Source organism: Scatophagus argus, chromosome 20, assembly GCF_020382885.2.
Source record: "Scatophagus argus isolate fScaArg1 chromosome 20, fScaArg1.pri, whole genome shotgun sequence".
NCBI classification, from domain to species: Eukaryota; Metazoa; Chordata; class Actinopteri; family Scatophagidae; genus Scatophagus; species Scatophagus argus.
This window is the reverse complement of record NC_058512.1, coordinates 12,102,055-12,126,523: the sequence shown is the minus strand read 5'-3', so window position 1 is coordinate 12,126,523 and position 24,469 is coordinate 12,102,055. Positions and strand designations below refer to the sequence as shown.

Genomic DNA, 24,469 nt, shown 5'->3' with positions numbered 1-24,469 from the left:
GTGATTCATACTGCTGCGAGGGCCGCTCATCAGGTTGCTCTTGTGCACTGCATGCACAGCTGGCCAAGCAGCGAGATAACAGATGTTGGTAGTTGGTGGTTTAATTGTGATATGATTTAAGAAGAAAAAAATATTTAATAGAAGAATTTTGATAGAAGAAAACAGCAATTTTTGGTGCAGCAGTAACTCTCCTGGTAGAGCATGTACCATGTATAAAGGCTGAGTCCTTACTGCAACGACCTCAGTTTGATTCCAGCCTGAGGCCTTTCGCTGCATGTCATCCCTCTTCTCTGTCTTCCCTGTCTTTCCTCTCCCTGTCCAGCTGTCACTCTCTAAATAATAAAGCAGAAATGCCATAAAATATTTTAAAGAAACTGATTTTAACATTTTCCATTATGTGGCATTGGGTCTTCGGCTTGTTTTCTAGATGTGTCTGCTTGATCTATTGAATTAAATCAATGTTTGCGTTTGTTGCAGGCTATTTATCACATTCAATGAGATTTTCAGTGAAAATGCGGTTCAGAAATTTTGCCTTTGACTATAAGGTTTTGATCCAGAAATTGATCTCTCTATGTCTTGATCCAGCATTTGTTCAATTGTTGACTTGTAAGTTTACTACAAAATTTGCTTCAAATATATGTGTGTGTGTATGTGTTTGTGTGTGAATTCTAGCATACTGTATTTATTTCTGCGAGCCAACTCTGACCTTGACCCCCATCCCAATGGTTATTGATTGGTTTAGTTGCTGTTGTGATTACAAATCAGTATGTGTAAGTGTGCGCACGCATGTGTTTGGACCTCAGTATTTGTGTGTGCATGTGTGTTAGCTTCACTGAAGGGCAGGCATACTGAGCCTTATTCTAGCATGAATAGATTTTGTTCATCAGTTTTTATGTTTGTCAGCTATTTGTTTTTGTTGCTGAAATGACAAACTGCACATTGTCAAAACAGAAAGAGATTATTGCTGTAAAATAGCAGGTTGATTCTTGAAACCATTGCAGGCCAGTGATTTACAAATATATTACTGTACACTACAGGTGGGGTGGGGGGTTGGGGTGTGGGGTAAGTGGCATATAGATTTAATCTATCATTATCAGACCATAAAGAGGCCAGGCTCAGGGGTGCTCTGGAAGACTGACACTTGTAATAAGCACTATTTTTTTTATGCCTGAATGTGTCTAATTGCATCAACAAAATTTGGAGTAGACATAACGACAGTGTAGCTCTGTCTTTCAAGATGAGAAAATTGGCAGAAATATAATGGTTTTGTGAATATGTTTACCTTGGCTTTCATTTTTCTTTTGACCATAAACATCTTTTCATGACCACAGCATACTCACTGTCACGTGGATGTCATGCTTATAAATGTCCAATAAAATAAAGTAACTAAGTAAAGTAAATAAGTAAACAGTAAACAAATGGTGCTATTATTAACACTGATATGGCAAAATAATGTACTAGTTAATAACACATAAGCATATTATAAGGACTTGTAACCTACTGTATTAACTGTATTAGTGCTTATTGCAAAGTTCTTAGTATAAAGATCACTCAACACCTTATTGAAGTTGATGTTCTTCAAATTATATCTCAGCCTGGAAATCCTGTCGATGAAAGTGCAGGAGCTGAGTAATGCTCTTCAGTAAAGCATGGACTGAATTCCCTCTGGAACATTTCAAGCATCTCATTGAATTCGTGCCATGAGGAAACTGGCCCGTTTTGGAAAACACATGAGGCTCCCACCCTGTAGCTAGGTGTCTGTGCGAGTGCAGATTAAGGAATGTTTGCATTTTAAATGTGGGTCAGGAGCACTTTGTGTGATTTGTGTCACTTTTCAGCCTCAAATAACTTTTCTATGACCCTGTCCAATGATGAAGAAAAAAAACAATCCTTGATTATTGGTTGGATGCCCAGGACCCTCTAGTCCATTCACATAATTTATAATAAGGGTTGTATCACCCCCAGCAGAGTGATGTGCGTGTCTGATGTCTGATTAACTGATTCCTACTTTTCCCCAGGACTGATGGGAATAAATCCCCCTGCTAATTTCCAGTCTGTTGACAGCCTGCAACACATCAGTTGCTGACTCACCTTGTTATGAGCAACATGAATGACTTAACACACCAACAAACACATGCAAAACGTGCTTGTGTAAAAATAAAAAACAAACAAACATGCTTTTACAGCTCCTGGCTTTCTCCCACTCACTGATGTATCTCAGTGTAACAGATAAAGTTACAGATGATTACAATTCAAGAGTATTTATTCTGTGCTAGAGAATTGTTGTGAAGTATTGCATATTGTCTCACGTATTGCACAATGAAATGCATGGAATAAACAAAAATTACAAAGAAACAGTACAAAGAAAGAAAAACTGCTACATGTGAAGCTTTCTTTCTCTTTTAGTGTTTTATTTCAGTCTGTTCACATCAAACCTCAGTTAGTTAGATGAGGCATCTCCCACAGAATACATGGATAGTTAAATTCAGCGTGTAAAATTCATGCTTTGCACTAACTGGACTGTGTGTGTGTGTGTGTTTACTGCAGGGTGACAGTAAAAACGGGCCTGACATTCAGTGCAGCACGTCCCAGTGACTTGACGCTGTGGGACGTCGTTGTGGAGCCTGGCAGAGGAGCGAGTCCCAACACTGTCTCTGTTGTCTGTCAGAGGAAGGTTGCTGTTACTGCAAAGAGGTCAGTCCGCTGCGTGTGCAGTACACACAGAGTACACACAGAGTACTACACACTGTCCAAGGTTTGTGTGTTTTCACCAGCCTCTATTAAATGTTTTTTCTCTTCACGTAAGAAAACAGCCTGCTGCTGCTGCTGCCATAAGGAAAAGAGATCAGTAAGCATGAAAAAAAAAAATAGATTCACTGTTACATGCTCTTTGCAGAGCAGGGACAACCTTATTTTTCCTTTTTCTTTGAAAGAAAACTAATCATTTGGGGCCTTGTACTCAGTGGTGCATAGGCTATAAGCAGTCAAGTGTAACCAATGTTGTTTTTGACTGTAAAAGAATGTGTTACTACATCTGTTTTCATGCAGTAAACTTGTTTTGGTCAGTAGAGCCGAGAGATTACCCACTGTGTCTGAAATCTGCATCGCAAGAAAGGAGTCTTAAAAATGGATACCCACTCTGCTCCTTGCAGATTTTGTACAGGAGTCCTGACAAAAAAAAAAAAAAAAACCTTCAGGACTGACCGACCATCTCTACAGACACTTGATGTCTGACACTCATTTCTAAAAACAGCACGATGTCTTACAAGTACAGAATATTACAGTGATACAGCGGGAACAAGAACATTGTAAAGCCCCGGCTGTGACGCATCAAAGATGTTAATGGGACCCAGCAAGTGCTCAAAAATAAAGATGGATAATGTGGGCTTCCTGTGTGCAGTTCTAAAAGGATCAGCTGAGTTTGGCTTAATGCAGCTCAGCTCAGCAGCTTATTCAGTTCCTTTGATTTTCTTAATATTTTCTATAACAATATTATTTATATTACAGTACAGTGGTTACAAAAGAGTCAGACAAAATCACAACAACTGGGTCTCCAAACCAACATGAGTCACCCTCAAGAGATGAATATTCATGGGAAATTGGATTAAAATGACCTTTATGAGTAATTCTAGTATTTCGTACTCTCCTCTCTCATCATCACATTCATGTAACTATGGGATCAAATCAAACATATGATCCCCATCTGTACGGCCAAATTTCATTGCATAATTCTTGTTCTTATTTTAGCTGATATTAATTCAAATAGTTCTTCAGTAAGGAACTTTATTTACTTCAAAGTTTTATTTACTTCGTTAATTACTCCCTCCATTCAGCAGGATCACCAATTTTATTCTGCAGATTGCTTTGATGTGACGAAAATAAATTGCAAATGACAAACAGTAGCAGTAAATAAATCGAAGCCCTTATGAAATGCTTCTGCTTGTATTGACTTAATAATGAATTTTTATTAAATTCATAGCACTTTCACTGCCTGATTTACCTGATACACAGCACTTGATTACAGTTGTGCCTGATGCTGGTGGTGGCACATGCCAACAGCCACCTCTGCCCAGCAACCTCCCGCCCACGCAGACCCTGCACCACCCACCGTCCGTCCGACCCACTTATCCGTAATCATCCATAATCACGGCTACGTTATCCAGGCTTAAGCGCTTGCACGTTCAGAAGGGGAGATTAGGAAGGAGAGATATTCCAAGTCGTGTCCCTTGTACTGAGCTCACACACACATACAGCAAGCACACACTCACACACACACACACCACTGTGCTTTGAAGTGATGATACGTCCAGGGGTTTAAAGGCCCCCTAATAGATGGATTTCCAGGAAATAGGGGCATTAACCCCTTCTGTGTTTCACTGTCTAGCTCCTATGCAGCCTCTTACAGTATTTTCAGTGTGAATCCTTTTCTTAACTACTTCTTAACAAAACTACTTTTTCTGTTTCTGTCTAAGTGCATATTTGACAGATGAAGTTCAACATTTGGTGGCCAAATGCCATAACTCAGAAACAGAGCAGATTGTGTCCATATCTCACATTTGGTCAGATACTGAATTGGCGAGATTGAGCTTAAGTGCCCACCTTGAAACTGTGCTCATTGATCTGATCAGATCTTGAGTGCTGCTGTGTTGAAGATATGTGTGGTTTAGACTTTGTGGCTTCCTGTGTTCAAGCATCTGAATACACACAAGATAGATGAGTCTGTTTTTTGTTTCTCTCAGCTTACACACTAATAAACATACAGCAGAACAAGAATGACTACGCTGAACAAAGTCAAGTCAAGACCAGTTTTATTTAGAAATTTCCTTAACATAAAACACCTCAAAGGGCCCAAGACCATGTTTGTAGTGCTTTGAGGAAAATTATTCTTTATGGTCTCCATTTTCTTTTTGTTGGGACTTTTTGTGTGGTTGTCAGTGCAATGACTCAACAGAAGCTTCAACAGAAGCTTCATTGTGGTATCACTGACTCTCTGTGGGCAGCTGCATGTTTGTTAAGAGAATCTCACCCTCAGATACAGGAAACATGGGAAACAGATTTTCACTGGAATAGTTTTCATAAGCCAAAGGAAAAAAGAAGTGCTAATTGAACTGCGAGTCTACTGCCTGAAGCCTGCTTATTTGATTTTATATCTTTTCAGCAATATGTGTTTTCAATCTTCAACCCACACAGTCCAATCAGACAAACAAAAGAGAAAGAAGTACATTTTGCTTATATTTGACATGTCTTTTCATTGGTTAGGTAACCTCAGAATGGCCTCTTATTTCATTTACAATACTCCTCATTCCTTCCTGCACAGTGATTAGTCCTTAAATTCCTTTTGATAGAGAATGAGTATTTGTGTTGTTATGTTTTTAGAATGTTTGCATGTGTCCTTGGGGCAGATTTCTTTTTTTTTATTTGTTATTATTTTAAATGTGAGTTTTTGCCATGCATCGCAGAGGTTCATTGTTTTGCTTTATGCAAAGTTTTTGCTGCACTTCAAAGTGCCACAGCTTCATTCACATTCTGCTCTATTTTCCCTTTGATCTGTTCCTTCTGGCAGGTATTCCTACACACTCACTCCAGCATCAAATAACATCACATGGCATTTCTTTGACAATCCTTTGACCAGAATATTTGGCTCAAGATTCTGCCAGCACACTTAATCTTCCCTCTACACTCTCACCTTATCCTTCCATCTGCTGATGGAAATGAGACCTCCTGTGGATTGCGTTCACTTCTTGTTCAAACTCTACAGTTTGTTTTTCCACAAATTTCAGAGTAATTTCAGGGTTTTTTGTTTTCCCAGACAATGTTTCTCCAAGGAACAGGAGAATACACTCTCTTCTCAGCTCTTTTCATGCTGAAGCATCTTTGTCTCTTGACACCAGACATTGTTTGATAAAAAAAAGCCCAATATGACATTTCCCAGAGGTTTTTTTTATAACAAATATTCAGCAGGGCAAAGTTAGGCTTCCGTTGGATTTCTGATGGAAATGATGGCTATTTGTTTTGTTCATGTTACTGCTAACTAATTAAATAATCGCTAACATTACACTAACAATATCTCTTAACACTCACCAGTATTATCCTCCAAATGAACATGGCTGTTGATCTAATTTAGCGGTCACTGTGATAAAGTTTGAACTGTGTGTGTAGTGCTAGTGCTAGTTCATGTTTCATTACTCTCTACAGGCAAACCCTTGATTGAAATGTAATTTGTTTTTCATTGTTAATTTTCCTGTGACAGAGTTATGGCTATAGTGGATACATTTAAATTTGAATAACAGTAGATGTTAAAGTCTTGGAACAGCATGGCATATATTTACATATTCAAATTTTCCATCACTGGCTCTGGAAAACATAATGTGTGTGTTCAGAAACTTGTTGATAAGAGCTTTTTTAGTTTAAATAATGAAAGGTCACATATCGGCCAATGTTACAGTGTTACACAGTTAAAACAGAATAACCAAATACTTTCTTCTTCCTTCTCATAAGTAGGCCTGCAGTGAGATGTTCATGACAAGTTATGTTGTCTTGGTTAATGTCACGTTGTGATAATAAAGACTTTCAAAAACATATCAAAATTACCTTAAAAGTGATCTAATTTACCAAATGCCACTTGACTGTTTCATGTTCATGACAGGTCATGAACCTGAGGCCTTATACACACCCGTTTAAGTAAAGTGTTACTTGAATGTCCAACTGAAAATACCAAGTAGTTTGGATTCAAAATGTGTTTCTCTAGAACTATCTGAATTCCACCTCTAAAGTAAGACCGTTTAACTTTTGAATGTAAAAAACGCTTTATCTTCTTCAGAACAAATGAAATATAGAAGTTATAAGCATTAAAGGCACCCTGGCTCAGCTTAATTTACTCACTATTTTTGTTTTTGCTATAGCCTAACATGGCCTGATATGACCAGTAGTGGCTAGTCAATATTAATACAATTTAGATTTTTACTTTAGTTTTTGCAGTGTATCAGTCATTACTGAGTCAGTTCACTGACTTAATGACTCTTTTTTACTTGTGCTACTTTTACACCATGTTGTTGCATTTTTTAATTTACCATACTAATAGCTACTTGTGTCCATATTGGCTACTGTTCAGCAAAGTTCTGCTACAGCTTTTCTAACCATATTATACTTATTTTTTTAATTTTTAAACAGAGGTCTTCTGGAGGTTTTGCAACTGGATTTTGTGCCAAAAGATGTTTCAAAGCAGGTCGAGAGTCAGACAATCTCCTGGCGCCTGGAGTTGCAGGGTAGCGTCAAGGATGTGGGTATAATGCGGATCTACACAACTGAGAGAGACTATGTGGGGCTGGCACCGCTGGTCATGGTGAGGACAGTATGTGTATTCATTTCTTTACTGTTTAAAATGTCTTTTTCTACTTCTTGCATATAAATTACATATAGGAACACTTTATTCCCTGCAGGGTGCATGGTTCTTATCTATTGTATTATTAATCCTTACATTTGAGGAATGTTTTATCTTTGAACAGTGCGGTTTTTAGCGTTTCTTCCATGTCACATTTTTATCGGCTAAGGTCTGCACCACAGAGTTCAATAAGTTTCAAATCAGCTTTTGCCTGCAATCATAATGTTATCTAGAATGCATTAATGTTATTTTTGATGGTTAGACCAATTCGCTGTTGCTATGTGTGCTCTCTCAAAATCCTTTACATTGTGAGACTACCACCAGAAATTACAAGGGACTTACATGTCTGCCTTTGACAGGAGATTCAGTTTGCTATTTCATGGTACAGCAGGCAGCATGAATCAAACAAACATTGTGGAGCAAATATGTTTCATCTCAGTCACATGATTCACATGAGGAAGTGAACTTCTGTTCTCTTGTGAACAGTGGAGTGGATGAACACTTTTCACAAGGAGATGGTAGCTCTGTCTTTAAAGCCACTTTAGTGTTGTTTTAAGCTTATAACAGAGCAATTACTGTTACAACTAAATGTGAATAACCCCATCACAAGAGACAGTCAGTAAAGGCTACCTGCTTGATTTTGTTGACCTTTCTGCGTGGTGTTTGCATGTTCTTCCCTTGATAATGAGGTATTCATCTCATTTATGTGTAACCGTATAAAGGATTTAACGCTTAAACTCACTGCATGCAGAAGTAAATGAAGGAATGAATGGGAGGACAATTCAAAGGCTTACTGCAGAGTGTACATATAACACTGTTTTCAGAAAAGGAGGAGATTTAAAACAGAGCCGAACTACGTGAGTCGAATTTGATCTCTGCAAGCCAGATTATTGCAGAGCTTGTGGAAACATTGGACGTCAAGATCTCTCAGCGTGGCACTGCCAGCACCACAGAGCGCTGATATTGCTTTCTGATTTTGTGCTCCCCCTGATCCAGTGGCTTATGTTTGGGTCAGCGTCTCAGTCTGAACTAGAACATGTCCTTTTGGAATTGCGGTCAGCAGCTGTCAAGCCAGCAGAGTTCAGAATGCGAAGCTGCCGGGGAACATCTGCCCAGCGTTGCCTGATGCTTTAGTCTGCAAGCATCAGGAGGAAAAAAACAGAAAAAAAAAAATGCCACTGATCACCCAGGGCTTCTTACCCACACACCGCCACTGCCTATAATAGATTGAAAAGATGATCTCAGACATCTTATAAACTGGAAAGTAGTTGTAAATCCATGCTGAAGAAGGTGTTAAAAGGCTTCATTACAACTTTTGAGATGTATGAGAGCTAAGCTGCTGCTAAACATTGACAAAGATGTACGGTACAAGGTGGGAAAATGGACTGTAAGATTAGAAATGCAATCAGGTTTAGGTGTTTCAGTGGTGATCTTCTGGTTAGATTATACAAGCAGCAGCAGATTTATTTTCAGTGCAGGTGTGTGAGTATAAGAGACACAGGCATGTACTGTATGTTATCATCATAGATAGAGATATTATTTTAAAATCTTTTTTATAGCACATCTGTCCAGCTTGTATGTGGGTGTTGCATCAGTGTGATTTAAATGAATCAAGTTTGAGAGCCTGCGAGTGTTTTAATCCCTGTTAGTCTTGCTAACACCCTCTGCCTGTCAACCCTGCCCCTGTACTAAGTAGTGATGATTGTATTGTGAAATGTATTAGTCTAGCAGAATATTGAAACATGTATCTCATGCACTGTGTGTCAAAAGCTCTCTTTCTATGTACTGTCACCCTCATAGCAAAGCAGTAGTCCAGGCCACTTGATTGTTTCTGGTATGTTTGAGTGAACTAGATAAAAGGGATATCTTTTTCATTTCTCTGTGTGCAGTTTGAAGTTATATTGAACATGTTAAATGGTAAAATCAAGTTCAAGTTAACCTAAAGATTGAAAACTGGATGTTTTGGATCATGTAGCATTAAATATTATCTCCAGCACTACATATTATTGCTTGGAACTGGCAATGTCTGCTGTTTTGGCTGCTGTGTTGTAAAGACAGTTTAACTGGATGTGTGATGAACTCAGTTCCTTATTATTTCAGTCAGTACAACTTGTGGTGTAGTTTGATCAGGCATGGAAAAGTTTTGTGGAAGTTGAAATTATCCATCGACCTTTGAACTACACTCTTTAAGATAAAAAGACATCTACAAGTTTCTCCTGTTCTTCGTAATTTTTCCCCAAAATGACAATTTTCCCAGTTCCTTTTATATTACAACTGACTGTTAACCTCTTTATCTGTGCTTCTTTCTACAAAGAACACCGATATCTTGAATACTGCCGTGTTGACGGGTGAAATGGTGTCAGTCCCCGTGAAATCTCTGGCTGTGGAGGCCGATGGCTCAGTCACTGATGTGACCAGCTACACCAGCTGTCTGTCTACAGAGGAGGATGTGCTCAAGGTAAGCCAATACAACCACAGGTGGAGGTGGATGCCTTAGCCAACCCCTGACGCTCATGCACACTGATTTACCCCGCCTCATCTCTTTCTTTCCCTCTCTGTCTCGCTGTGTGCGTCTGTTTTGTTGACTTTCTTCATCAGCAGGATGTTTTATGAAGTTGCTGAAAAAATGCAACTCTTGTTGTGTATTCAGGGCCGCGTTGGCACTCTCTCTCTCTCTCTCTTTTTCTTTTTGTTTCACTGCAGAGAGGAGTGATTGTCAGTAGACTGGAGGGTTTAATCGCTAGTTGATTTATTCTGGATGGCGTCGTTCCCTCGAACCACGAAAACATATTTGTAAAACCTGCTAAAATGAATTGCTTAATATATTTTGTCAGCCGTTAACATACCTGGGAGGCAACACTATCTGTGGGAAACACTGAAGTTTGGAAACAGAAGTAAGAGGATATTTGCCTGAAAACTAGATTGTGGATGCCTCCAAGATTGATCACAATCTCAAATTGTAAGATCGCACACCTCTAGCCACAAGCTAATCATCTTAGACTGAAATACTTACTGCCATAATTTCCATGCTGCTTGCAAATGGGATTCACGTCTGCAAAATATGTAGCATTTGTGATCAGGCATGGAAATGTGGAAATGGATGCTGGTTTACTCCTAGATTTCCACTGTCACTGTGCCATCATACTCAACAAGTCCAGCTCTAGTGTTTGTGTGTGTTTATGTGTGTGTGTGTGTGTGTGAGTGTCAAAGCGTCGTGGATAAAAGCAGCTTCTTCCATATGGCGTTAGAGACTGAGATCATGATCCCAGCACTCAGTCCGTAAGCACAGTGATTTGACCTTTGTGTAATGGATCCATGTTGCTGGGGCAGTAGGAGAGAGCAGAGAGAGGCAGACGGAGTGGAGAATACCAGGGAGAAAGAAAGGGAATTTTATTATTTTCCATCAGCCACTGGCTTTGTGAGTGTGAGGCAGAGTGTTTAAGTGTGTAAGCTCAAGAGAGTGCGAAAGAGCTAAAGAGAGAAAGAGAGACCGTGTTTGTAATGATTTTCTGTATCAGTGGAGGAACATAATCCAGTTATTATTGTGTGTCTGAATGGTCTCTTATGCTTCCTGCAGTCACTGACCCCTCTTAGAGCAATGCCAATAACCTGGTAATGTTAAAGCTGGAAATCACAAACTTTACCTTTTATACTATAACTGCCACAAGGCCGAATCTTTATTAGGGACTGCTTCACATATGCTGCATAAGGCTTAGATATACTTACATGTCTGTGTGAGATTGGCTGTGATAAAGAATCATTGTGTGGTTGCACATTTGAGCCTTTTAAGCGGCATTTATTGATTTTCCTTGACTGCTTGTGAGCAGTAGAAGAAGCTGCCCTGTTGCAAGTCGTTATGGTGAACTAGCTAACAGTTGCCTATTTATACATTCAGCAGTGCAGAATCAACGTTCATTTGGAATTGTGTTTTGAGACAGCATAGTGAATGTACTTGCATTTAAGCATTGGTTTCCACCAACTCCTAAGGAAGTATATCTAGCTAAAGCAGTAACTTTGTCAGTGACTGACTGACTCTGTCATTTTGCTGACAGCAGCTGCCAAAACAAACCAAAATTATAAACTGAAAAATGCTGGAAAATATATAAAGGATAACCCCTCCTTTATGGAACTGTGTATTTGTCACTTACATTACACTGTAGTGACTTGTCAGTTTTTTAATATATTAATTGGTGCAGCTTTAACTACAAATCACATATACTTTACATTTTTAATGACCATGTTCAGATGTATTTTCCTTCATGCAGCGATTAGACTATTCTTTTCTGTTTTTAAATGTGTACTGACTGTCATTGTGGATTTACATTGTGTTTGTTGTGAATTTCTGTATTTTTTTCCATTCTCATACTGTATGTGTTATCACAGGTATATGTTAGAACAGGTTTTAGGAAAGTGCTGCAATCAAAACAAGTTTCAAAAGTCTGCTTCTAAATTTTCATAATTAACAGAAATTAATGGAAAACAATGAATGGTAGATCAAACGTGGATGCTGTCATTTTAAAATTAAATATTCTTGTTGTATGTCCACATCAGTGCATGCAGATAGGAGACTGGCTACCAGAGAGTAAAGACAGACTAGCTAAAATAATACCCAAGGAACTATTTAAACTGTCATAGAGAATGACATCAAAATTTGCGGTCCAGACGAGTCAGTGTGATAGGAAAAGGTCTTTGCAGACTGTTCTCCCCCAGCATTTCCTCAGGAGTTCGAGTTGACTTACCTTGGAAGTCGTTCCTCCATCTGCTTTCCCCCCACTTTTTCTGCCTCCTTCTTTTCACCTCCCTCTCTCCAGTGCTACACTCCATTCTCCAGTCTAGTGCTCTCCAATTACTTCTGTGGAGCCACTGGTTTGTTAAGATAAGTGAGGCAGCAGTGGAGATAGGCTCCCAATCTTAAATAAAACACACCAACTGCTGTGTCTCACCTCATTGCTCTCACTGGTGTGGATGCTCCCACCTACAGTATAGAACTACAGGAACGGTCGTAAGGCAGAGCTAATTTATATTCGGTAACAGTTTCATAGAGACCATGGTCATGAATTTATAAGACATAAATAGAAACATTATGAGATTCCCTGGCCAGACTTTGGAAGTAGTGTAAAATGTGTGTGTCTGTGTGGTTTTAGCTTATTTGTATTGGTCCTTATGTTCCCCCTGGCCTCTCTTTGTCAGTTCTTACTAAAACTTTCTTATTCATTTTCCATGGGGCTTTACATGGAAAAATCTTCACTAGTGCATGTCTGGAGAAAGTTGAATCCAAATCACTAGAAGTCAGTTCTGTCACAACTCTAGAGTAGTGATTCTAAAGTGGTCCTGAACTTTTTAAAATCACATTCTTGCCCAATAGCAAGATACTTGGTCTGGCGCAAAAAAAAAGAAAGAAAAAAGAATGCTATCTTTCTGTCTTTCAAACCCTCATCCACCCTTTTCTCTTTTTTTCTCCCTTCTGTCTTGCCCAGATTTCAGAGCGATGTGACTTTGTGTATGTAAATGGGAAGGAGACGAGAGGAAAGATCAGGGTGATGCTCAACTTCACTTATGGTTTTCTGAATGCCCAGCTGGAGATGAGTGTATGGATGCCCCGCCTGCCTTTGCAGATTGATGTGGCTGACCCTGAGCTCAGCCAGATCAAAGGCTGGAGGGTCCCTGTGACTACGGGCAACAGGAGGTAAGGCCAAACCAGTTCTGTGTCGAAAAGTTGCAATGTAATACAATTGTTGTTGCTTGATGTCCCATTAACTTAATTTGAAGGGTACCATTTAAGAACATCAATTTCAAAACATTAACTGAGAACATAGCATGGTGCTATTATAATGTGTGAGTCAAATTAAACACCGGGGAACCTTTTAATATTCCAAATATTCCAAACATATTTGCCACCATAATAGTTAAAAGCGAAGGTGGTACAAAGCAAGCCTTTATGAATCTATGAAGTAACACAAGTCCCAAGTAGAGACCAACATGTCAAAGTCCAAGTCCTAAACAAGTCATTATGAAACAGCAACAACATTTAAACTAATTTTACTTCTGGTTAACATTAAATATAACTGATTGTTCTGTATTGATTTTAAAAGACAACATGAAAGCAATTTCAGAAAATGACTTTGTTGCCACACAGACTGTGATGAGGGCTCACTGATTTCATGTTGCATAGTTAACTACTTAAATCTGAACAAGCATTAGACTAAGCTATAGCTGACTGATAAGCATTAATGCTAGAATAGTCCAGTTATTGTTCTTTGTGAAGTTGAACATGTACCCTTGGAAGTTAATGCACCTTGATGTACAAGCTGATTGTTTTTCCTGTTGTCACCTGTTTTCCTTTGAACACAGTCTTGCAAAAGACTTCAGGTTTTCCATTGACAGAAAAACAAGTAATTCATATGTTAAACCCTTTTTTAATTTAATTTTATGATTTAATATTTAATCTCTGCATATTATGTAAAGGTTAAAATAAAAAGCATGTGACTTGAGTCAACATCTCTTGCTAACAGGGTTTAATGTATGATTTTGCAACAAGAATGAGCATCTGAATATCTGTTTAAGTGGTATTTTCATATGTGAGCAACAAATCATTGTGCACTGCAGCTGATCCTGAGAGGATATTTTAAAAGAGCAAAATCTTACTTTGCAACGTTTGCAACAACCAGTTTTTGTTAACACAGTGTCAGAGAGCTGTATGGTGATTTTTGAGTTTGATGTCATTGGTGTTGTTGATTTGGATTTCAGCATATTGAGAGATTTAGAATATCTGCTGTATATTTTGTCAGTCATGAAATGTATTTTGTGCATTAGTGAATGGGACACTGTAGGGGCAACACAGTTGCCCTGGAGGTAAAGGTTAGTAGAATTTCACTCAATATGTACAGTGAAGTCATTATTTTCCACTCAATATTAATGATGATGGTCAACTAATGGTCTGTTAGTTGTCTCCAGGGTGAAAACTCTTTGGTGCCTTCATTTTCCCCAAACATTCAATACCAGGCTTCAGACACTAACAGATATTAGGTCAGAAATGTGAAATGTGGTCAGTCTCAGTGCATGTTGAAAAAAGTGCTGAATTTTGTGCACCGTGTGTTAGTGCAAGCTCCTTTGTTGTATATTGTTGCATGTATGAGGCAAAAGTCAAGTGGAATAATTGTTAAATTACACAGTCTATAGACAGAGCAGAGTGTTATTAGAACTGGAGCTTCTTACACAAAACATTACAAGATACATGAAATATTCTGAAGCCTACATTTTATGTGTGTGTTGTAAAGTTGTAAAAGATTATGTTTTACTGCAAAAAATTCCCAACTATATTACTTTTATTTCAAAATAGATTGAACTAAACACTTCCAAACAGTAAACACAGTTAACTGAGTTAACAGTTTAATTAATACCAATTCAAAATTTGTATTCATTGATGTTAATTAGCGGTCTGGGAACCCTGTGGAAGGCATGATTGCTCAAAGGTCACCAAAGGGCTATCAGATACGCCGAATAATCACGGCAAGAGAAAATGCAAAACTGTAATTAAACACATTACCGCTCTTATGCTATTATTTCAAAGACACATACTTTCAATTAAAAGACAAATGTATAGATATAACCTGTAATAAACATGGCTTATTTTCTGCAGATGGAAAGCTGATGTAAACTATGAATAGCCACGAGTTTGACAAAAGGACTGAGGAAAGAGTTAGCTTGCTGTCTGGCGTTGAGTCACACTTGTTTAATTCAAGCAGAACCTCCATCGCATGTTAAGCTGCAACCTCAGGCTATATAATAATGATGTTTATTTGGACTGTAGCTCTTGACAGTAGCTTTCTGCCTGCAGAGTGAAAGCACATCCAGCAGCCCTCCAGCGCACCTGTGGTGCAGCGCATGGCAGGCCAGCTGTGCTTATGATAATTATATGATCATTGCTGAGGTGTTTGACGGTGGTTCACAGCTTAACCTCTATCACCCACAAATAAGTCAGTCAACTGTAGGATCATGCTTCAATTAACTTAAATTCATTTAGAAGAAAAGGTCACTCTGCAGATGTTTTATTCCTCTACTGCATGAACAGCCACACTGCTGGTCTCCAGGATTATTCTTGAGTTAATTGCCTCTCTGCTGGTCAGTAGGGAAAACATTTAAGTGTCAGCAACACAGATACAACAACAGATATAACAACCCAATTTTTCAGTTATTCATTTAGCAATTAAATCTGCATTCATAAGCATGAGTAAGTATGGTTGGTATGGAGTATGGTTGAGACTTAGTTAAAAGAAAGAAAATGCATTTAGAGCTACTGCTACTATTATTTTGCAAGAGGTTCTTAAAATCCACATCTCGCAGGATTTACACTTCAGTGAAAATATCTGTAAATATGGTATGGCAGTACAATTCAGGTAATAACACGTTTCACGGTTTTGTCATGAAAGGCATAGCTCAGTGTTTTGAAATACACCTACTGGCTTTCTTGAAGAAGGTGGCTACCGCTTTCAAGTCTGTATACAAAATATGAAGCTAAAGTTAACAGCCAATAAGCTTAGCATACCTTCTCATAAAGACTCGAAGTGGGAGAAGATATTTACCCTGGATTTGTCTCAATATGAAAACTTGGTTATCCATCCATTTTCCATACCTCTTAATCCATCAGGGTCACGGACGGGGGTGTACATCCTGGACTGGTTGCCAGTCAATCACAGGGCTGACACACAAAGACAGACAATCACACGCACACACTCACTCCTAGACACAATGTAGAGTAGCCAATTAACCTAAAGTGCATGTTTTTGGGACTGTGGGAGGAAGCTGGAGTACCTGGAGAAAACCCACCCAGGCACAGGGAGAGCAAACTCCACACAGAGGGGCCCAGAATAGGATTTGAACCTGGAACCCTCTTGCAGTTAGGCAACAGTGCTAACCACTGCACCACAGTTTCTTGCTTGGCTGAGAAATAATTCAGCAAATAATTCTCCGTGAAAGCATGACTTGTTGTGTGGTTAAAGAATATAAAGAATATAAATATACCATGTTACTGAGTGAGCTTTAGAAGTGCTGGTAGCTGAATTTGTTAGTTTTATGCTAAGCTAAACCTTCTGACTGTTACTTTATATTTAGCATAAAGCCATGAACATGATATCAATCTTATCATCTTCTCTGAAAGAAAGTGAATAACTTTCTTCCTAAACTATTTGTTTGAGCTGTTTTATAAAGCATGTGAATTATTATGTCTGATTATCCTTGTGTATCAGGTCAACATGGGACAGTGAGGAAGAGGAGGAGATGAGGAAGGGCAGGGGTTGCATGCTGCAATACCAGCACTCTACACTGAGGGTGCTGACGCACTTCATCGCTCAGGCTGATGCTGAGGTGCTGCCTGATCTATTAACTGGGGCTGAGCCTGTTGAGTACTTCCTGGGTCCTGACTGGCAGGTAAAATCCTTTAACAGTCCTGACTGATGCTGACTTGCCCGCAGGATTTAGGTTATCCAGTCTTAACTAGATCTGTCAGACCACATTTTCCAGACTTTATAACAGATTGCTGGTCACTGAATTAGTTTAAAGATCATAATCATACATTATTGTGGACTCTTTTGCCTGACAGGTGGATGTGACCAGTCTTGTCCGCTATTCTCTAAAAGTGGCAGATCCTGATGTAGCCAGGGTGCAGGATGGGCGGGTGCTGGAGGGACGTGCTGTGGGCTCCACTACTGTACAGGTAAGCCATGGTATATGTGTTTGTGTGTGTGTGTGTGTGTGTGTGATTTTAGCAATTGCAGTGCATGCTATAATCATGTAAACCATGTAGACAAAAGTATTTGGGCACCAGACACTTACTCCAACAGGGAATTTAATGACATTGTATATTTAATGACATTGTATTCTAAACACATAGACAAGATACAGACAGGAGAGGATTTCCACAAGATTCTGGAGTGTTTCTGTGGGAATGTTTGCTCATTCATACAGTAGAGCAGTAGTGAAGTCAGGTACAATTGTTGGATAAAAAGACTTGGCTTGTAATCTCTGTTCCAGTTCATCACAATGGTTTTGGATGGGGTTGAGGTCAGGACTCTGTGTGGGCCAGTCAAGTTCTTCCACGCAAAACTCATCTAAACCAGTCTTTATGGACCTTGCTGTCATGTTCCAGCATGACTGGGGAACTGTCATGCTAGAACAGAAAAGGGCCTTCCCCAAACTGCTGCCACACATAGCGTTGTTCAAAATGTCTTGGTATGCTGAAACCTTAAGATTTCCCTTCACTGGAAGTAAGGGGTCTAGCCCAACTCCTTAAAAAACAGCCCCATAAAGAGGTGTGTCTGGATACTTTTGTTTATATTGTGTGTATCCACCCGCAGTTTCAGATTCAGATTCTGATGTTTTATTCATGCGCTAAGAAAGAATGGATGAACATTTACTTGTCGCAGGTGCTGTCCCCTCTGACGTCGTCTGTCCTGGCTGAGAGGAGCATCAAGGTGGTGGATGACAAAGTGAGTGTGACAGAGCTGGGGGTGCAATTGCTTTCTGGACTGTCTCTGTCCCTGCAGCTCAGCCCAGGGAGCAACGGGGCCATCGTTGCCACGGCAACCACCAGGGAGACGATCACGCAGCTCAAACAGGTAAGTGACTGGAAAATTGTGACATGCAAAGCATAAAAGTGTGGGGCACAGCTCAGCTGATCATGATGGTACTTGTCTCTTTTTATGTCCGTTAGTTTTACAGTTACTCATTTGTAGTCTTGCCACATCACCAAGGGCCAATCCACAGAATGTGAAAATCATTTGGGAAAGGAAAAGAACAAAAGCAGTGAATAATATTTGTACCAATAATTAAACACACATGTGAGATAAGAAAAAAATGTTTGCTTATTATGGCATTCTGCTGATGAGGAGCAGCATGGGTTTTCTCTTTTATTCAGCTATTGAAACAGTGAAAGTAGATTAAAAGATTTGCGGAAGCACACATTTTTCTACAAGACTACCAGATTTTTCAAGTAAACATGCAAAGAACGTCAAATTAAGTAAAGTGTGCTAAATTTTCCTTTAATTGAAAGTGCAGTGTACAAAGCTCATATTCTTTGAATTGTTAATATCTCTCACTTTCTAAGCCCTGATCTACTGCCACGAGAACACCTGACAGTGTCAGCCTCATAGACAAGATTCCATCAGAGATCATACCAGAGAGCACAAACATAAGTACTGAATTCACATTGCTCTAGGCTATAATTAAATATCAAAGGTGAGAGCCCACAGCGTTTTTGTCCATATTTATTTATTGGCTCTCTAACAAGTAAGCTCTTTCCCTCCTGCAGTGGTCTGCTACCATCACAGCCATGCTTTTGCCTATGTGTCCTATGTGTGCAAAGTCTGAGAACATTCCTTTCTTTCATTTTTGGAAAATGTGGGCACTTAACAAGCAATCCCCTGGTTTTCAACAGTGGCTTACACTGACAAGGTTCCTCTTTTTATGACACACACCAGCCCGGAAACACTTACAGATGTATAGTCATCAGCGAAAATAACATCAAAATCCTTGTAGACATGCATTTTAAGACCAATATGCTTCTTTCGCTTCAGATTAGAAATAAATGATTTGCCCTCCTACTCTTTAATTCTCCTACATGCATAAACCTTATATGTAAGACTTGTATATTGATATTAGTGTTTAGATTTAAGACTTCGCAATTAATCATAGTCTGGCTGAAGTCATCCAGGAAGGAATTGCCTCCATTGCGGGTAGAGTTAATCCTGTTTAACTGATTGATTGATTTAATTGATTTTAATTTTGATTTAAGTTGATTAGATACTAAATCTCCAGGATTGTGTGCCTTTAGAGTGCATTATAGGTCCACTGTGACCAGCAGGGAGACAACTTGCTTGCATCATGCTGTATTTAGGAAGGCTTGGTAGCAGTACATGTGCTTTAACAGAATAGTTGGAAGGCACTGTGTTCAATAACATTTTATTTGATATATTAGGCCACAGTGGATACAAGTAATAGAGAGTGATCATGCTAGGAATCAACAGTTTCTGAATAGCAAGGGAAAATAATCCCTATGGGAGAGGAGGTGGGTTAAAAAAAAAAAAAGTTAGATTTTGGTTGGGTGGTGGACCATTCTTTGGGAAATGACGAGGATGTAGGACAGGGGTGGGAAGTGTCATCTTGAACTTAGAGTTTCAAGAGAAATCTATCAACTCTTTGAGGAAAATTGAGGGAAAATGATCTCTTCTTACGTTTGGTCTGAGAGAAACTAGGACCTCATGTCTTTCAAATGCATTTCTGACATGTGGGGCTGTCCTACTGGCTGTCCTAAGAGTTAGCACAAAGTATGGCCTGGCAGCATTTTATTGCCATGCAACACGGACCTGCAATAAACTCCCAAATGATAATGACAGGCCCTCACTTTGGCCACTTTTAAGTCAAAGCAAACAACTTTTCTTTCTCCACTGCCAACCCTGCCCAATAATGGCTAAAAATATTATATGTTCAGCTTAGCTTTCATCCCAGCGGAGCTAACACAGGGACGTACAAATTTTCATTCATCTTGTCCAGGTAATGCCTACTTGCACAAAAGCGAACACTGTGTGTGTGAGAGTGGTGTTCACTCACACTGTGCATCTAAAAGTGGGGGTATTTATTGTGTTCTTTTGTCTTTCTATTTCACTTGATTTAAACTGTGCTGGTTTGTTTTTGTATATGTTGTCTTCACTCTTTTGCTTTTTTTAAAATGTAAGTCTTCTACCTTTGTTGTATTTTCATTACACTAAGCATGTATGTGTATGAAATGTGCTATACAAATACAGCAGCTTTGCCTTGCCTTTATTTCGTACCACATTGGTATTAATTTGAAAATCTAAACATCTGTTGGGGAATTTTGGCATTAATTAGTGTTGTTAGTTATGGCATTAAACATCCAAATATGTAGGAAATGCAGGATCCATGTCTCTTTCACATGGATGTTTTTTTAACCTTCAAAAGCCCCAAAAGTAGAAAGAAAAACCTCCAAAGTTTGGTGACAACCATAATATTTGTTAAGTTTTCTTTCTAAGTGTAGTTCAATTGTTCCTGCACTGAGAGCAGAAGGATATTCACTACAAACAGTATCATTCAAAACAATTTTATTGCAAGCCTTCTGTGAACAGGAACCTCAAATGTAACTTTAAACTTGAAATGACACAATAGTGTGTTATTAATGTATCCTAAATGTGCATTTTCCAACAGCGGTATAATAGGCTTCTGCAGGGAGGATTTGAATTATAAGAATTGCCACAATAGAGCAGATTTATGCGACATTGACCTTAAGGGTGTAATAATATTTGTGTTTTCTCTTTGCCTCTCTGAATGTGAACTCATTGCGTTCACAGCCCCGACCATCATCTGCGGTTACCATGCTGTGTGAGAGAGCAGAAGAGGCAGACAGGGTGCACAGATGATCATTTTAAAAGCTCACTCACACCATTTAGCCATGGCAGCTTGCCCATTTTAAAGCAGCTCCCCAGCACAGGCATGGGGCAGCAATTAGGTGGTCCATAGCTGTTGGAAAGACAGCTCACTTTACCTACAGGATACTGTTACTGTGGCTGGTCTGCCCCTGTCAATAACAAGCTATTAGAACTATGCCAGTGCAGATGAACAGCCAATTGTGTCTGTGATGGCAAGCTGGTGATGTGCTCAGGGCTATTCATAACGTATTCAAATCCAAAATATAGGTTAGGTCTGTGGCGACCCACTGGCTCATATTAGCTACAGGAAATAGGTCATTTTGTATTAATGTGATTGGATTGGCTCTGACTCCACTCTTAACATGACCCTTGTCGCTGCTTGCTTTTGTTCTTGTTGAAGAACTTCTTTATCAACTTTGGTTCAATTATAGTTAATTCTATGACTTCATAGGACTATAATCCATTATACATAGCACCCTACTGAGTGTAATCAGTAATGAGTTTAACCAGGACAATTTAGTGTTATTAGCAATCATGAGAATGTAGCTTTCATTGACAGCAAGGAGGAATATGGATTTGCTTAATGTGTTCCGACATACTATTCCACATATGAGCACTGCATTGCACAGCTATTATAGTCTGCTCTTTCTTTCTTTCTTTCTTTCAGGAAGCAGTGGTCAGCTGCTGGGTTCAGTTCAGCGATGGCGCAGTCACTCCGCTGGAGCTGTTTGACCGCAGTATCTACTCCCTGACAGTCTCTACACCTGATGAGGGGGTAGCCACAGTGCGCCGCACCCCACAGTTCACATTTATGGTAGCTGAAGGTGAAGGTGAGGGCCGGGGGGCACTAGTGAGAGTGGAGCTGAGGATCTGCGAGGAATGCCAGAAGTCAAAGAGGAAGAGCAAGTTGGCAGTGGGCACGGGACTCCTCAGGCTCAACTTACAGAGTAGCAGCAGAGTTGTAGCAGGAAGTGGTGGTGGTGGTGGTGTAGCTGACAGTGATGAAAATAAAGATGCTGACAGCGGTGCATCAGAAGTCGCAGGTGAGCTTAAAACAACAGTAACATCACAGCGTGCTGTCACAGATATGGATAAATGGTTGTTTAGAAGCACAGTACCTGATCAGCGAGAGTCCATCCTTGCAGAAACTACCACCTCAACCACATTTTCAACACGATATGCGCAGCCACATGTTGTGTGGATTGGAACTACAACCAGAGCTGCAAGAGGTATCACAAATGCAGTAATGTCCTCCACTGCCACTACAACTACGAACAAACCAAGCTTAAACGCACCACTGAGCACTGCAAGACCTATTGATGCAACAGTGGGTTTAGTTAGCAAAGGAGAAGGGCAGAAAAGAAGCTATGGGAACATAATTGATAATCCCATTTCACCCCCTGTCAAAGAAATTCCTAAAGCAGAAGCAAATCCCAAGAAAGAGTCTCCAAAATTTAAAACTCCAAAAGTAATCGAGAGCGATCTCATTAGGACATTTAGAGCCATGTCAGACTTGGAAATTGGCATGTATGCCTTGGTGGGGGTCTCCTGTGTAGCTATCTTAGCCTTTTTGCTTAACTGTGCTTCTTATAACCTCTGTTTCCGGAATCACAAGACCCCCGTACAGGCAGGCCCAGCACCCAGCGGGGATCAGAAGGATCACAAGCATGACTGGGTGTGGCTGGGGAGCAACAGTCATAGCACTCCAGCCCCGGGTGCCCCAGCTCAAGTGTCCACACTAAAACGTGAGGCTCATCGCCCTCTGGAGGCCCGTCAATCCATGGACTCCATTGGCCACCACAGCCTGGAGAGCACTACCCTGCCCACTGTGAGTGCCCCTGCTGTTCCCGAAAGAACTGCCACCCTGGGCCGCAGCAGGACCAGCTCCCAGCAGCAGCAGTTGCAGAAAAAGGCAATTGACCCCATGGCGAACCGTTCAGCCACCTTGCTGGCCAGGCCACATCACAACGAGCCACTTCATTCCCCCACAAGTAAGCGGAACCAGGTCCAGTTCACCACCTTCACCACACTGGATATCAAGCACTTGGCTGCACTTAAGAAGAATGGTGTGGACTTAAACTGGGCCAACCAGCAAACACAGCAACACCAGGTCCCTGCCGAGCCACAGACGCCTTTACCTGATATGCCGTGGCCTGTGGTCAAACCTCTAGGAGAGCCCCAGTGAGTTTGTGGGGCATGTCTCTGTGGGTGTATGAGTATGGGCGAATGTATGTGAGAGCGAGAACAAAAAAGCGTACATACACAGCAAGGTCTTGTGTGGAATGTGTATAAGAAAAGAAGCTAATTTTTGTTTTTTTGATAAAACATAAATCACTTTGGGAGATGTGTAACCACGAAGACCAGCATAAGAGATGTTGTAAATATACATATATCTATACTATTACTTATTTCTACATTAACAACTCAAAAGCAATGGATTTTTCTCTGGACCTCCTTGTTCTTCTGTACAGTTCTCTTGCCCCTGTAGAAATGGCTCCAGATGTTGCTAGTTGTCAGGGTAAATGCAGTAGGGGAGGGATTATTTCTTGTAAGTAATTCTATTCTTTTCCAGCCTTTTGTACTTTTTTCTAGGATTCCTCTGGTGAATACCTGAAGAGTCTGTGCAGTTTGTTAGAGAATATGCAACATTTATCAACTTATTCTGAGCAATCTGTCACTGTAGTGTTATTTATTCAAATCTAATGCGTGCTATGCAAATGCAACTTGTGCAGAATTGGAAGTGGACATTGTTTCTGAATTCTTAACAAAGTTACCCTGGGCTTCAGGCTCCTCTCGTGGGTCTGGTTCTACAATTTGTAAAAATGTCTAATCTTGGTCCCTTGACACAGAGCAATACATATTCAACTCTAAGATTTATCATGTGTGAAGGAAAAATGATGCCTTTTCTATGTAACATCCTGTTCTTTTTTAAACCCAAATGTGATGTGTATTTCCTATGAGATCCTATCAATAAACAAGCAAAGTGAGACATTTGTTATAGTGGAAATTTAATTTAATTCAATCATTTTTTTAACAGGCTTTAAAATAGTAAAGTATCATTTATAGGAAAGCATGCCGAATGCTTTGGATCATAGGCTAAAGCTCTTTTATGAATCAGTGGTATTTAATTATGTTTAATCACTATTAAATGTGATTTAAGGGTGATGTCATTCAGCAAAATGTCATCCTGACAGCAGCGTATTTGATGTCCCTGCCAATTTTGGGATTCTGTGCTGCTGCACAAAATAACAGTTACACAGAGAGTAAAAGAGCAATGGGGCAGGAGAAAGTGATTCCTATTTTGTGTATTGTGACAGTGTCTCCAAAGAATTACGGATATTTTATCAATGCTGGAGGCTTTCATATGATAACTCGTGGCTCATTTGTCTCTTTTTCTCCATCCTTCTTCCTTTGTCTCTGAGGTTACCTCAGCCATACTTCTCAAAATTACATTCTAGGAGCTGTGATGCATAAACAGCATCCTCAGTTTAAAGAAGCCCAGATAATCTGATGCCCTGCACCTCAGGAATTGGTGGCTGTGGGTATGACAGCAAGCAACGTCGCTTCCTGCTGCACGACAGCATCGGGTGGATTTAGAGTGGTGATAAAAGCAGTTTTAATAACTTTCTTCCAAATTCTGTACCTACAGGCC

General features: G+C 39.8%; 1 protein-coding gene across 1 annotated transcript in view; it reads left to right on the top strand.

The window, feature by feature from the left end:
- si:dkey-1d7.3 (transmembrane protein 132C) overlaps positions 1–23,793 on the top strand; it is a 30,678-nt gene extending 6,885 nt beyond the window's left edge. The window contains exons 3-10 of the mRNA XM_046375972.1: positions 2,548–2,694; positions 7,171–7,342; positions 9,696–9,839; positions 12,859–13,067; positions 16,627–16,807; positions 16,980–17,093; positions 17,803–17,994; positions 21,485–23,793. Of these exons, the coding sequence (XP_046231928.1) occupies positions 2,548–2,694; positions 7,171–7,342; positions 9,696–9,839; positions 12,859–13,067; positions 16,627–16,807; positions 16,980–17,093; positions 17,803–17,994; positions 21,485–23,002 (2,677 nt within the window). The 3' untranslated portion in view covers positions 23,003–23,793. The remainder of the gene's footprint in view (positions 1–2,547; positions 2,695–7,170; positions 7,343–9,695; positions 9,840–12,858; positions 13,068–16,626; positions 16,808–16,979; positions 17,094–17,802; positions 17,995–21,484) is intronic.
- Positions 23,794–24,469: the final 676 nt, after the last annotated feature.